Here is a 14,360-nt window from a genome sequence, read left to right as displayed (position 1 = left end):
TCCTTCCTTACTTCCTTCCTTCCTTCCTCTCGCCCTCCCTCCCTCCCTCCTTCCCTTCCCTGCCCCTCTCTCCCTGTTAATAATATGAGGCAAACTTGCCTGGAAATTTTTAAATTTAATTTTTTCTTGAATGATAGTTAGGTGTATTTTAGTTTGTATTTTTAAAGTGAATTTCAAATTGACAGGTTTTAGTAATGGAACTGTCATTACCAAAAAGACTGACTTCCAGTTTGCTTTCTTCATTTCTAAACACTGTAAGGAAAATCTCACTGATTTCAAATGGATTCATAAATAAAACTTATGTAACACTTCAAATACAAAAAGCTACATAACTGTATGCTTTTAGAGAATGGATGGTTTCCACTATGTCATCCTGAGTCTTTTTCTGGTCCATTCTTGAGTCTACTTTTTCTGATATTTTATGGATACTTTTTTCTTTTTTAAAGTATTTGTTCAACAATCTTAATGAAGCATGGAAAAGAAAACTGTGACAGTAACCTGTCATTAGCTATCACACAAAGCTAGGTTGAATTCTGGATTATTTCTTCCAATTTTTCACCCTTCATATTTAGGCATGCCCTTTTCCAGGTGACTCTGTAGCCCCCACATTGGAGGTGGAGTTTATTTTCTCATCCAGTTGTTACTGGGTTTTGCCACATGACTTAATTTGACTATTGGCCTAAGAGCAGACGTAATGTAAACAGCTTTAAATATTCAGGGTAGTTTGCCTTGGTCTTTTGCTCTCCTAGTTTTTGCTTGAGAATGGCATACAACAGGTAGATGCTGATCTACGGAGGGAGACAGACAGGTGAAACAGTCTAGAGTCAAGTCCATACAACCTGTATGGCCTGTGACTAAGGAAAATAAATGCATGCTGCTGGACACTGAGATTTGGGGGATTGTTTGTTACACAGCAAATACTGACTTATAAAATACCTAGATGTAGATAATTATAAACAGGTATATGTTATGTTTTATTAATGGTGGGATATTCTTATGTGTTCTGTTCCCTATTCTTTACAAAATTTAAGATAATTTCTCTTTATTAGGAAAAAGGTATTTTTTTTCCACTACAGAAATACCATAGTAAACACCTATAATTGGAAACTTAAAACTAAAATAAGCACCAAATTGTTTATGGCAGATAACCTTGTAAGAATTCACAAAATCTTAAGTGTAGAAACAAATACATTTATACAAAAGAACATATGATTGAAATAATATACACAAAGGGAATAAAATTTGGTCTTGATCATCCACCCATCATCCCATGTTAGAAAAGGAGTTTTAGAAGAAAACCTACCCTCAGACCAGATTCTTCAGGCCTCAGATGATTCTCCCAACAATGCCCAGAGTAAGCCAAGTAACTGGGGATTTTAGGAGGTGAAGAAACTGGAAGATGTGGTTATATATCTCTTCAGTCGTACACTTTAAGCCTGACCTTTTTTTTAAGAGTAGTATAACCTTATTGTGATGTTTCCAGTTAAAGTTCTATCTTCCTCTTTTGATATTCTATTGTACACATAGCGTGTGTCCCTCATATTTACTTTTAATAATATTTTGCCTAATTTTATTAGATTCTTTTGATGTGTGCCATCTTCCCTGCCCACCATTTGAGTTCACAAGTGGATGTAATGTAATAGTGTTTAGATTAAACTTGAAATCCAGGAATCTGAAGCCTAAAGATTAACAGTAAATTGCCAAAGTCTGTGCCAGCTAGGAGTTGCTAAACCTGCTCTTGTCTCGCTACAGCAACCTGTTGTTGAAAAGGCATATGCTCCATAGATACCTTTTAGTTCAACTGAATTACTTAGAGATTCCCTCCTTTATCTAGTTTCATAGCTGGCATGTAGTTTTGAGAAGAACTTTTCTATGTCTTACATCTGCAAGTAGCACGACAGATGAAAGCTTTTCATTTCTCTCCTTACTTTCTGACACTCAGAATTATACCTATAACTCTACAGCATGGATTTAGTTACAATCTCTTAGCTTCTAAGATTTGCTTAACTTAGTCTTTGCTTCCTCCCTTTCACAAACTGGCTCGTTGGAGGAAATCTGAATTAGAGGATATGTTCCCAGGCCCATATGTCTTGTGTTTGAGTAATGGTTTCTTCTCTGCTTCAGTTTCATCCTAAGAATCCTAGCCAACCTCCAAATCAAAAATAATCATCAGAAATCAAATTGTATCCTGGCAAGGAAAGTATAAGTTTTATGAATTAAATTATGATGATGTTCTTACATGTTCTATACTAAAAGTTGACTCTACATATTGTGTAACTCAAAATATGAAGATGAAAATAAACTTTTTAAAGTTTATTGACATCAATTCCTACCTATACTCTCACTCTCAAGACATTCCTATTACTCTGAAGAAAACCTTGCAGGATTAACTATTTGAGGGAAGGTTTTAAGATAATGGGCCACAAAGAAGATGATGCATCTTTATGTCTCCACACCATATTGTAGAGTGCTGTGCATAGATAACTCTTCATAAATGTTTAATGAAACTGAAGTCAAGAGAGATCATGGAAAATCATTAGACAGTAGATTATAAATCAAACATTTTTGCTCTGAAGGCAAGGAAAATGATACCATTTCATTGTAAACTGCATAAAAACTTCGCTTATTGGTTTCATACCTTCTTTCTACAAAGCACTGACAAGTGCCAAGGTTGTAAGCCTAACATACATAGAATAAATATAACCATTTTATTTGATAACTCTAGTACTTTTTGTATAAACTGCTCATTTGATGGCTACACCTGCAGCATCACAAGAAATGGAAGAAACAAAGAGCATCTTCCTCTTTGAAACTTCTCTAATGTTCACTCAAAGCTCTGTTGATGTCTAATGTTCCATTTGACTTTTTTATTTATAAAGAAAGAATCATTACCATTCTGACACTGTGCACCAAAGAATCCATCTGGGCAGAGGCAGGTATTTGGCTTGTAACAGGAACCACCATTGAGGCAAACAGGGTCACACAAAGCTAATGAACAGCAAGAGGGAAAGAGACCATCAAAGTGTTATTTTAAAAATGAAAGCTGCACAGAAATACCAAATGGAGCATAAGGAAACATTTTATTTTTACTGCAAGTAAAATCCATAACCTATAATTAATTAAACTTTACCAAACATAAGAGGCATGAAATAACTGCATAATAACTTTTGAAGTATGTTCATTAAGTTTACAAATAATATCAAACTAAGAATGTGGAGTGTGTGATTAGAATTCAGAATACCCTTGGTAAGCTAAAAACAAAAATGATTGTAAGTTAAGAGCAGACAATTCAATAGCACTAATGGGATGGCTTGTACCTTGTTGAATGCATGGGGCTATGTGTACCTCTTTGTCTCTTTCTCAAATTAAACAGGGACACTGCACTCAGGCCCTAGCACTCTCAAAAACATTCTTTGTGTTTGTTCCATTACCTTTGTTTCTTCTAAAAAGCACCCCAGTTCCGTTTTTCAACCTACTCCAAGGTCTACTAAAATTTTATTTTCTTCCAAATCCCACGCACCAGAACTGATCTCCAGCCTTGCTTCCAAGGAACTTTGCTTCGATGGTATTACTTATCATAATCCAACCTAGTCTTGTGATTTTTGTAACTGTATCCTAGGTCTCCTTCACTATCAATATGCTACCTGAAATAAGGGCAAAATCAAATTGGTCTTTGTTTCCCCTTTGCATCATGCTTCACATACAGTTGGCAAATTATGAAGGTTGAATTAAATTTTCATTGAGAAAAGTCATTAGATCAACTGCCAATTAATTAAATATGAAAAACTGCAAACATTACTGCTAAAGAAATAAGTGATACTGTGATAAACAAATGGAATAGCAGGATGGTTGTATAACTAAGGATTGCTTAGATGTTTAATGAAATAGCATATCTATGTTGTGATTAAAAAAAAAACTTAAAAGAAACCTTGAAAATACAATATGGCAGGTGTTTTGAGTTCACAGCAGGGTAGTATTTATAAAGGCAAAAAAAAAAAATGGTTGGGGGCTGGGGAGATACCTCAGCTGGTAGAGTGCTTGCCTTGCAAGCACAAGGCCCTGAGTTCGATCCCCAGTACCAGAAAAAAAAAAAATGGTTGGATAATAATAAAGTTATAAGACATAATCCAGTCCAATATAAGAAGATATAAGTTTTAAAAATATGTGTCACATAATAACTTCATATGTGTCTTGTCAGATCAGTTTTGTTTCTTAATTACAAGTCTTTAGAACATTGGCACATTTTAAATTTCTTGTAATGGACATGTTTATTACATTCTGATTTTACCTGTACTACAGGTGGGTCCATACCAGCCAGGCTTGCATTGACAAACATCTGGTGTGAGACACGCACCTCCATTTTCACAGTGCCTGTTACAAACCACTAAGATACACGGTAAAGATAAAAGAAAGGCAAATGAAGCTAAGAATGCTCACTACCATTTCAACTTATTACCTAAATAGCTCATGACTGCCAAAGGTATCTGCTAATGGATAAGATGGGAGAGAGAAGACAATTTATACTTTGGTTTTAAATGCTCTTTCCTTTTCATATTCAGTTATTTTCTTATTAATAGAGTTGGGGATAGTAGAAAATCATTGAACTAAACAGTCAACAAAGTTGGCTGTTAGAGGAAAATTATTTGCTACAGATGAAAGTGACTATAGACATAAATGAAACGAGATAAATTTATTTGCAAATGAGCACATTTGAATTCATCTTATCTCAAAGACAGATCATGGGTAGGGTCAAGAATCGAGTTATTTCTGAGAACAAACTACTCCCAGTGCTACCAAGGATAGTAAATGAACACTCCTTCATAGATGATGAAGGAGTATTCTCTACTTAAGGTTTGGGTTCATTCCATTTAGTGTTTAAAAAGTTCATCAAAGGAGTAAGTTCATTATACTAGACTGCAAGGGAGCTTGGCTTACTTGTTTCACATCTTGATCCCACAAAACCATAGGCACAAGTGCAGAGATTGCCAGGCAAGCATGTGCCACCATGTTGACAAGGTGGGCTACAACGTCCTGCAGGCATAGATTACATTATTGTTAGGTCTTAATAATAATCACAATGAAGCATCCATTTAAATTTATGATGCACAGTCACAATAAAGCCTATTGTAAGAGCAGTTTATAATGACTTCAGTTCTCTTTCACAATGAAATTCAGATCTGTGGGATTGACTGTGTGGATTCACCACTCTGAAACACCAGGCATCAGCATGTTTGGGTTTATACAATAAACCTAGAAAATGCAACACAGATAGTTGTGTGAAAGGTTTATAAAAATTTGGTTAACTGGATGGAAATATATGACCTTAGGCTTCTTCGGTAAAGTGATTCTTGAACTTGCATATTTCTACCCTAAAAATAGAATATTTCTATATTTACGTAGCTATCATCATGGCTCTTGTTGAATGTTTTAGTTCATCCTAAATTTAATTTAGTTTGTTCCTGTGTTGCTTGCCTTGTCATTAAAACGTTTAACATGACTCAGTTTATTTGTAATATGTACCATCTACCAAAATACATTATTTTTTAAAAAACTATTTTAAAAACACAACAATCTCATTTTTTAAAAATATTACCTAATGTTAGGAATTCTGTTTCATAAATTCTCCACTTAATATTTCAGCTAAAGCCATGAAAATTATATGGGCTAAAGATGTATTTTTGAAATCGCTTTTTAGTTTTCTTCTTATTACCTTGTATCTTCTAATTATTTAACATTTCTAGGAACAATTTTGATAAGTCACTTAATAATTATCTTTTGCTTGAAGTCAAAGATATTGTAGAGATATGAGATTTTATAATCAAAGTTTGAAAAATAATTTCAGAAGATAATTTCACCAAAGAGAAGCTATTATTCTTTGGATCTCTGATTTCTGAAATTTAAGTTTTCAAAATTCTCAAATGAATGATTTTTTTAGTGAATGCTTAAAAGTGACTCTTGCACCAACATTAATAAATACATATTAGTATATGCACAGTAAAGCTGAATTATCTTTCAAGAGCATTTTAGAGAAAACAACATTTTATTTTAACTCTGTTAGTTGATTTTTAATTTGTATTACCACCTTCATCACAGGTTGTTCCACCGTGTCCTGGAGGACATTCACAAACATTAGGCTTCATGCATTTCCCAAGGTTTTTGCAAGCAGGGCGGCATACAGCTGTATAAAATAAACCCATTTAGAAATATCAATGATCAAATAAATTTATTTTTCAAGCTCAAGGATGATACACGTACCAGTTTGGCAGTTAGAACCAGTATAACCAGGTCTGCATTTGCATATGTTTGGTGCTATGCACTCCCTGCTTCTTCCACATGGATGTCTACAAATGGCTGCAAAAAACCAAGGAAAAATGGCTGAACCACTGACATGATGTATAGACATGCTGCCCCTTATTTAGTTATAATAAAATTTAAAAATTATTTAATTGGAACATTTTTATAAGGTTTTCAACAATGATCATCATGTTAACCCAAAAAATGCTTTTCTTAATTTTTTTAACCATTAGAATGACTGAGGAAAATTGTTTCTGGAGTAAGAATGAAGGGCCATATGTAGTAATTACTCTCATGACGGTACCTATTGGAGGTAGACCCTAACCCTACCTGAAATTATAGTCTTGTTTTCAGGGGGCAATGAAGTTTCAGATACCAATCAGCTAAATGTTAATGAATGATAGGGATGATCAGAATTTCAAAGATGCCAATAACAAGCACATCCTGAGGTTGGTTCCTTAAGCTTCTCTAACTACCTGATATATTCTACTGGACTTTTAGCATTTCCTGAGGTATCTGATATGCATGAGATTGTTTTGTTTCACTTGTTAATAAAGAATTCTATATTACAGACACAGAAGTATTGAGAGTTATAATTCTTATTCTTATGGAAAAAAAATAAGAAAAATAAAATTCCAGGACCTTGTGGCGCAATGATAGTGCGTCTGACTCCAGAAAAATAAAATTCCTTTAGGTAATACTGAGAACATAGCAATATGCCAAGAGCCTTCTCACTTAATTTTGGTCTCAAACAAACCAAAATACAAAGCAAAACAATAACATCAAACCCATAACAAGAGCAACAATGAAAACCAGGTACTACATTATAGAACTCAAAAATTTGCTTTGCATCAGATAAAAAAAATGTTAATAATTGTGGAAAGATATAAAAATACTTGTAGAATTAAAATTATGCAAAACTTGTTTAAGTCTCCAAAGAATTGGAGGAATTACAGAGAAATTTAATTTATGCAAATAAGCAAATAGGTCAGAATTAGTAATTTAAAGTTCTAACTGTCCATTTTGAACTTAAAATAACTCAGGCCACAATGTTAATCAGTTCTGTATTTACATCCTTGTTTCTTCTCATTACTTGCTTAATAGCAAGACATTCAGTCCCTTAAAACTTCACTAACTCAACTGTCTAATGGGAACAAAAACCCTAATTATATGGGGTTGTTGTTTATTGTGTATAATTGATACATAATGTTTCTAAAGACCTTGGGACACAGTAGGTGCTTAATAAATTTTTATAATGCATATTATATAGTTGTGATAGTATATAATGTTAACACTTTAAGAAGGAACTTCAAAAATACTTTTGCTTCTTTTTTTAGAACATGGTGAAAAAGTGGAAAGAACAGAAATTAATAAGTGGAAAAGTGTATCTTATTAGTTACTAAAACTGAGTTTTCTCTGTATCTTCTGAAGAATTTTCATAGTACCTCTGCAATTGACACCATCTCCATAATACCCAATAGGGCAGTGTCCACACTTGAAGTGGCCATCTCTGGTTGGCACACAGGAAACACCAAGAAAACAAGGTGACTCAGCACAAGTTGATGTTTGGGTTGATTCGGACTTTGGTGGCAACATAGTGACTGCTTGAGTAACTGATGCTGCAAACTCATCCTCATATTGTGTGAAATCTTGGGAAGAACTATTAACGTGAGAACGATATTCTCCTGTCTCTATTTGGATGGTGCTCTGGATAATATCCCTCACTTGGCCAAGAGAGCTGTTGGGATTAACGCTAAAAGAATGACTTTGGTTTGTAGGATCTTCCAATTCATCCACACTGAGATTTGCACTGAGAATATGATCCACATGTTCATAACCAGGTATCTGTTGAGAAACAGTCTTCTTTGAATTATCCATCAGAGTCGTAATTGATTTTGGTGACAGGTAGGAGATGTTCATTGTACTCAAGAACCTTTTGACTGGAGGAGGACTGGGAGTAAAGCTTGCACCCATTAGTGAATGCTCTGTTGACAGGGGCTGAAAATTCAAATCTAAACAACCAAAAAAAGATATAGAAATATTAGTAAATTACATTTATTGACATTATGTTCTACCACAATATTTGGTATTAAGTTATTCACATCTTCTTTTAGCCTCTACAACATATGTAACACTATATGAGGAGTCACAGTAAACAGAGGTCATGACACTGTTCCTGCCGTCAAGGATCTTAGATAGCTACCTGCTGGGGTAGGCAAGAGAGCACAGAAAAGTAGCTAGCATGAAAGTTAAAGTATAATAATTAGTAAAACTTTCTGATATCACCTTAAATGATACCATGCTTTAATCAAAGGATATGACATTCATGTTATATGACATGAATGAATACATTTTTCTAGACTATGATCCAGAGGATTCAATAGATTAGCAAAACAACAACAACAAAAAACCAAATACATTTGTCACTATATTTCAGCTAAGATCATTACTTACTAGAGGCATTTCCGTTTATTGGCTTAATTTGGTTTTCTCCCAGTTTGGCACTTGTACCATCCTCTTCCTTAATTATGCTTTTGTGAGATCTTGTAAGAACTGCAGTTTGTGTAGTAAGTTCATTTAAAAACTGTATTTCAGCTGCAAGTGGGTACACAAAAAACAGATCAGAATTAAAATATTACAAAACCAAAAGGATCATTAACAAGAACATATAATACACATGTCACTTGGATGGTACCCTCTGCACATTAGATGAAAGAACCACTTTTTATATCATCTGTTTAGCAAACCCTCTGGTATGCATTGAATTGTGTGCCTCAAAATTCCTATGGCGAAGCCCTAACTCTACATGGCTGTATTGAGAGATGGGGCCTTTATGGAAATGACTAGGTTACACAAGGTCAGAAGAATGGGGCCCTGGCACAATAGGATTGTTGGCCCACAAAGAGGAAGGGACACCAGGAGAACCAACAGAGGGAAGGCACAATGTCAGATGTCTGCTAGCCGGGAAGAAAGTCTCAACCCAAGCCAGTCAAGCCAGAAGCTTCAACTTGAACTTCCAGCCTCCAGAACTGTGAAGAAACAAATTTCTGCCGTTTTAAGATTTACCACTCAATCTGTGGTATTCTGTTATGGTAACCTGATCTGAGTAAGAGAACTTTCTTCAGTAGCACCCACACACCAAATCTATCTAGTTCACCTGGGTTCTCTCCCAGGAGTTTGTCCTTTGTGCTATTGGCTCTTATGCATGCCTTTCTCCTACTAGTTAACACTAACCTTAAGAATCCAAACCTTGCTTTGCTTATTTTTATAGTCCTCAAACTCTGGTGCCGACCATAACTAAGTAACCAAAAACAACCAATTCTTTTGCAGCAATAAGAATCTTTGTGAAATACACAAATCATCTCTGACAATGTTAGAAAAGCTCTTAGTCACTTGTATATAATGGGATTGGGTTCAACTTGTTTTCATCTTAAAGTCCACTTGATAAAAGTTTTAATGAGTCCTCTTTGTTTGGAAAGGAGGAATGTTAGAGAGCAGAAAGTGTTAATATTAGGAACTGGATACTGAAGGAGACATGGGAGTAGTTGCACTGTGTGCCTCATAGTGGTCACCTCCAGGGCTAGACACACTCAACCCAATTTGAAGCTTAAAGTGATATTATATCATTAATATCTATTTTTCATTAGAATAGATCTCATTCAATTACACCAAAGATGTAGTTCTTTGATTTTGTCTTCTATAACTCACTTTTCTCTTTTAATCTTTTAAAATACTGATGTTAGACTTTTTTTGGTCCTCTTTCCTCTGAATTCTCCCTGGGTAATGCCAACCCATAGCTGATGATCATAGTAACCATATATTTTACTTAGTCCTCTCTCTCTGAGTTTCATGTGGATGTTCCATTGTCATTCAGTCTCTTTGAAACCAAACTGAATTCACTATCATTATTCTCCAAACCCACTACTTTTCCTGTATGTTGCATAGATGTTTTAGTCAGCTCAAGCTGCCATAATAAAAAATCATAGAACGAGTGACCGAAACAACAGAAATTTACTTCCTTACTCTTTTGGAGGCTGGGAAGTTCTGGATGAAAGTGCTGGCCTGTTTTGTTTCATGTGAGAACCCTCTCCATGTGTTAGAGATAGACATGCTCTCAATATGTCCTCACCTGGCAGAGAGAGTTATCTGGTGAGCAGGGCATGGTGGTACAATGCTATAATCCCAAGTACCTGGGAGGCTGAGGTAGGAGGATTGCCAAGTTTGCGGGCAGCCTGATCAACTTTGTGGAACTGTGCCTCAAAAAATATAAAGGGTTGGGGATGAAGCTCACACACAGAATGCTCCCTGGTCCAATCCCCAGATAAATCAGAGAGAAAAAAAAAGAGTTCTCTGGTATTTCTCCTTATAAGACACTAATCCTATTGGATCAGTACTTCACTCTTATCACCTCCTGTAACCTTATGGACTTCAATGTCAGAATTTTAGTGGAATGTAGTTCACACAGCACACAATGTGAGTGCCAATTCCACATACCATTCACTTAAATCAAACAACTGCAACTTAATGACTCTTCTATGCTTAGTCTCTGACCAAGTACTATCAGCTTGCTTCTTTAGCATCTTTTTTCATTTCTCATTATCTTACCTTAAGGCAGAATATTTCCATCTATTTGAAATACTGTCTTGGCTTTTCTTCCCACCTTCAGGTTTACACAGTTTCTTACCCATAAGTGGATTATTCTCTACATTACTTAAGTAAACTTCTCAAATGTAAGTCTTATCATGTTTCTCTCTTATTTCAAAACTTTAAGGGACTCCTGCTGGTCTGCATGCTGGCTACTCTCCAGCTTCAACTTTTGCAGCAGCTCTCCTGGTCCGTGGTACTACAGGCAGACTGAATTATTCAGTGCCCAGGATGTGCTGTGATGTTATATGCCCCTGGGCCTTTGCTCAGTCTATTCCTTCTTCTTGCAAATGCTTTTTACTCCCTGATCTCATATATCAGGTTAAGCTCTTGTATATCTACTATAGTCTAGACATCTCCTTTTAAAAATTTTTCATTATTCCTCCAGATAGACACAATGCATCATGTAGGATTCCAGCTAGTCCCTGTAGGCTCTTCAATCACAAGACACAGAATACTATATTGTACTAAAGGATACTTCTATTGCACCCTAACCTATTAATTCAGAGGATATGTCTGATATATCTTTGCATCCTGTGCATCTAGTGTAGTGCACAACACTTATTGCATATATACCAAATGAGCGTGTAAGAAAGAGAATGGAATTGAGTGATTTGAGCTAATTAAATGCAGCAGAAAACATCTCACAGCAAAAAATAGATTTTTACCATGACAGGTTTTTCCATCACCATAAAATCCTTCTGGACATGAACCACAATGATAGGAACCAAAAGTATCGAGACACTCTACTCCTGGAAAGCAAGGTCCAGATTCACACTCATCAGTATCTTCCTGACATTTTTTGCCTAAAATAAATGTAGATTAAGAGTTCAAATGACTTAATTTGAAATATATTATATGTCTATCTGGCTCATTATTTGGTTTCTTCTACTCTTTATTTAAGACCTCCCAGCCCCCACAGAGAAGTCATGCATTATGAGGAGAAAAGTGTGCTGTTTTTGAAATTTAATGTATAATCATATGTAAGGTCATTACTTAGATTTCAATTATGATTCAACCTGACTCTTCAAGTACATAAAATTTAGCCTATAAATAAGATGACTTAAAAGTCTATTAACATTTAAAGCAAAAGGCTACTATATTACAGAGTTCATTTGTAGTTCATTTAAAAACGCAGTGATGTTTTTTAAACAATGAAAACAGTTGTTTAGAATGATTTTGCCTTAGCTTAAGGACAACCTGTTTTATCCAGTTCTTGCATTGTCTGTGAAAATTTGTGAAAAATTTCCAATATGTTAGAGAAGTCAGTCTTTCCTCAGTAAAGCCAATGAAGATGAAGTTATGCTCTTTGACTGCTTAACAACTTATCTGAATACATAAATTCCTATCATTAATGAATAGTAACCCTTATTGTACAAAAATCCCTGGAGCAATCAATACTTGAATTCCTTCTACAACTCAATAAAAAAGAGATATATGTTCATAATTCCAAATGATAAAATATTCATCTTAAAAATGAAAAAAATTAAAGATACCTAAATATTCTGACTTGTTCATATGATGTTAAACTAGATGTCTTTAAGACAAATATCAGCTCAAAACTGTATATTTTAATATTTACCCCACTACAACTTAAAAATATTTGCATGAGGAGAAGTGTGATTCTGAGAGCTCCCACAGAGGCAAGCATTTTGATAAAGACAGAGCTCTGCTAACAGTTCTCTTAGTTGCTTTCATTTTTAAACAGACTGAATAATAAACCCTATTCTAAGAAAATATAAAAGTAACTGACAGGTGCAGAACTCAAACTTTGCTATTAGAGTGTGAAAACATTTTGGACAGCATAAAATACACAAGCAAATTTGCACTGCCCAGTCCGGATGCACCTCCTCTTCTGTCTTAAGTTACTTCTTACTATTGATCATCTCACTGCTTGCATGTGCTTGCAAGCTCTCCCTCTCTCTCTCTCTCTCTCTCTCTCTCTCTCTCTCTCTGTACATTTGTCTCTTTCAGCCTCCCTTTCCCCCTCTATATATCCCTTTCTCTATTTGTCCTTTAACTGCCCCTGATTGCATTCTTTATTTGATTCCCCAGAATTCTCCCCACTGTGCATGTCCCCAAGTTGTAACAGTTGGGAGCCACCAGTCATGCCAATCTCCTGTTCCTCTGAGGTCTTTCTGGTGGCTGAGTTTACATACTAGTAAAGTGACTATGTCAGGGGATAGGGAGAGTTTCCTTTATGCTTATGAAACAATTTAAACTGTCTTTTTATATCTTATGTTTCAAAAACTACCTGTCTTTCTTGCCCACTGGCTTAGGAAGTGAATAAAAAGCCACACTACATCATACTGGTCACAAACACTCTTCTTGGGTCCATGGTGCACTGATGCCAAGAGAATGTATTTCTGGCTCCCGTTCTGCCCCTGTGTATCCTTACACAAGCAGTTTAACTTATCAATACTAATTTCCTCATCCCCAATACAATGGGGTTGGAAACATGATATTTTACGACCCCTTACATCTTTAAACATTAAGGCTCCCTACTGAATCAATTATACCATAGTCATTAAAACAGACACTAATTCAGAAGTTATATTGCATCATCCTTGCCTCTTGCACTAATTTTTTTCTTTAAATTTTCTTGTCTTCCAAAAATATTCCATGAGTCTTACACCTAAGCAGTGAATCATCTGGCAAATGATCTAACATGGTAATTAAATTTACACATATAATGACAAGCTTAATGATATCATAAAGTACTGGATAAAGTTTTATGACTCAGATAAAATTACATGGCATCAGGGAATAATCATGTCCCACTGCATCTAATAATGCCTGATCATCCCATGAGGAAAGAGAACTTGGGCACCCATGTGAAATCATATCTAGCTGTGTTTAGGAAAGTGAAAAATTTATTTGGTATCAGGTACACAATTTGGAATGCTGTATGGATGAAATAAAGAATCTCAATATTATTTGTATCCAATATTATATTCATAGCATCACAGAATAGTAATGTTGGAAGTCCAGATATCTTATTTAACAAGTGATAAATGCATATCCTCTAGAATTTCATGGTTAAATGCTTTCTCAGAAAACTGACAGAATTAAGGCTAGGAATAGGAAATGGTGTGTAACTGAATTAACAATTCCCATTTCTTCTATGATTAAATCACATTGCTTTCCCTATCCAGCATTAAAATAAATATCTCATATTCTATTATAGTATGATCATAGGAATTTTTATACAGTCATGTTCCACTCAATGACAGGGATAAGTCCTGAGAAATGCACTGTCAGGCAATTTTGTCATTGTGTCATCAAAGAGAGTGCTTCCAAAGGAAAAAAAAAATAGAAAAGAAAGACCTAAAACAGGTATGACATCATTGGATGACCTACCTTCTGGGTCAACCATTGTATATGTACACTGTGGTGGACCAAAATGACATTATCTGGTGCAG

General features: G+C 35.2%; 1 protein-coding gene across 1 annotated transcript in view; it reads right to left on the bottom strand.

The window, feature by feature from the left end:
- Positions 1-14,360, bottom strand: part of Vwde (von Willebrand factor D and EGF domains) — a 70,903-nt gene that overhangs the window by 9,411 nt on the left and 47,132 nt on the right. Inside the window, exons 17-24 of the mRNA XM_047561686.1 lie at positions 11,607-11,744; positions 8,749-8,889; positions 7,740-8,306; positions 6,256-6,351; positions 6,083-6,178; positions 4,936-5,031; positions 4,289-4,384; positions 2,893-2,988 (exon numbers count right to left, since the gene is read on the bottom strand). Coding sequence (XP_047417642.1) covers positions 2,893-2,988; positions 4,289-4,384; positions 4,936-5,031; positions 6,083-6,178; positions 6,256-6,351; positions 7,740-8,306; positions 8,749-8,889; positions 11,607-11,744 — 1,326 coding nt within the window. The remainder of the gene's footprint in view (positions 1-2,892; positions 2,989-4,288; positions 4,385-4,935; positions 5,032-6,082; positions 6,179-6,255; positions 6,352-7,739; positions 8,307-8,748; positions 8,890-11,606; positions 11,745-14,360) is intronic.

Source organism: Sciurus carolinensis, chromosome 8 (assembly GCF_902686445.1).
Source record: "Sciurus carolinensis chromosome 8, mSciCar1.2, whole genome shotgun sequence".
In the NCBI taxonomy this organism is placed as follows: domain Eukaryota; kingdom Metazoa; phylum Chordata; class Mammalia; order Rodentia; family Sciuridae; genus Sciurus; species Sciurus carolinensis.
The sequence above is the reverse complement of the archived record's forward strand: the minus strand, read 5'-3'. Positions and strand labels throughout refer to the sequence as shown.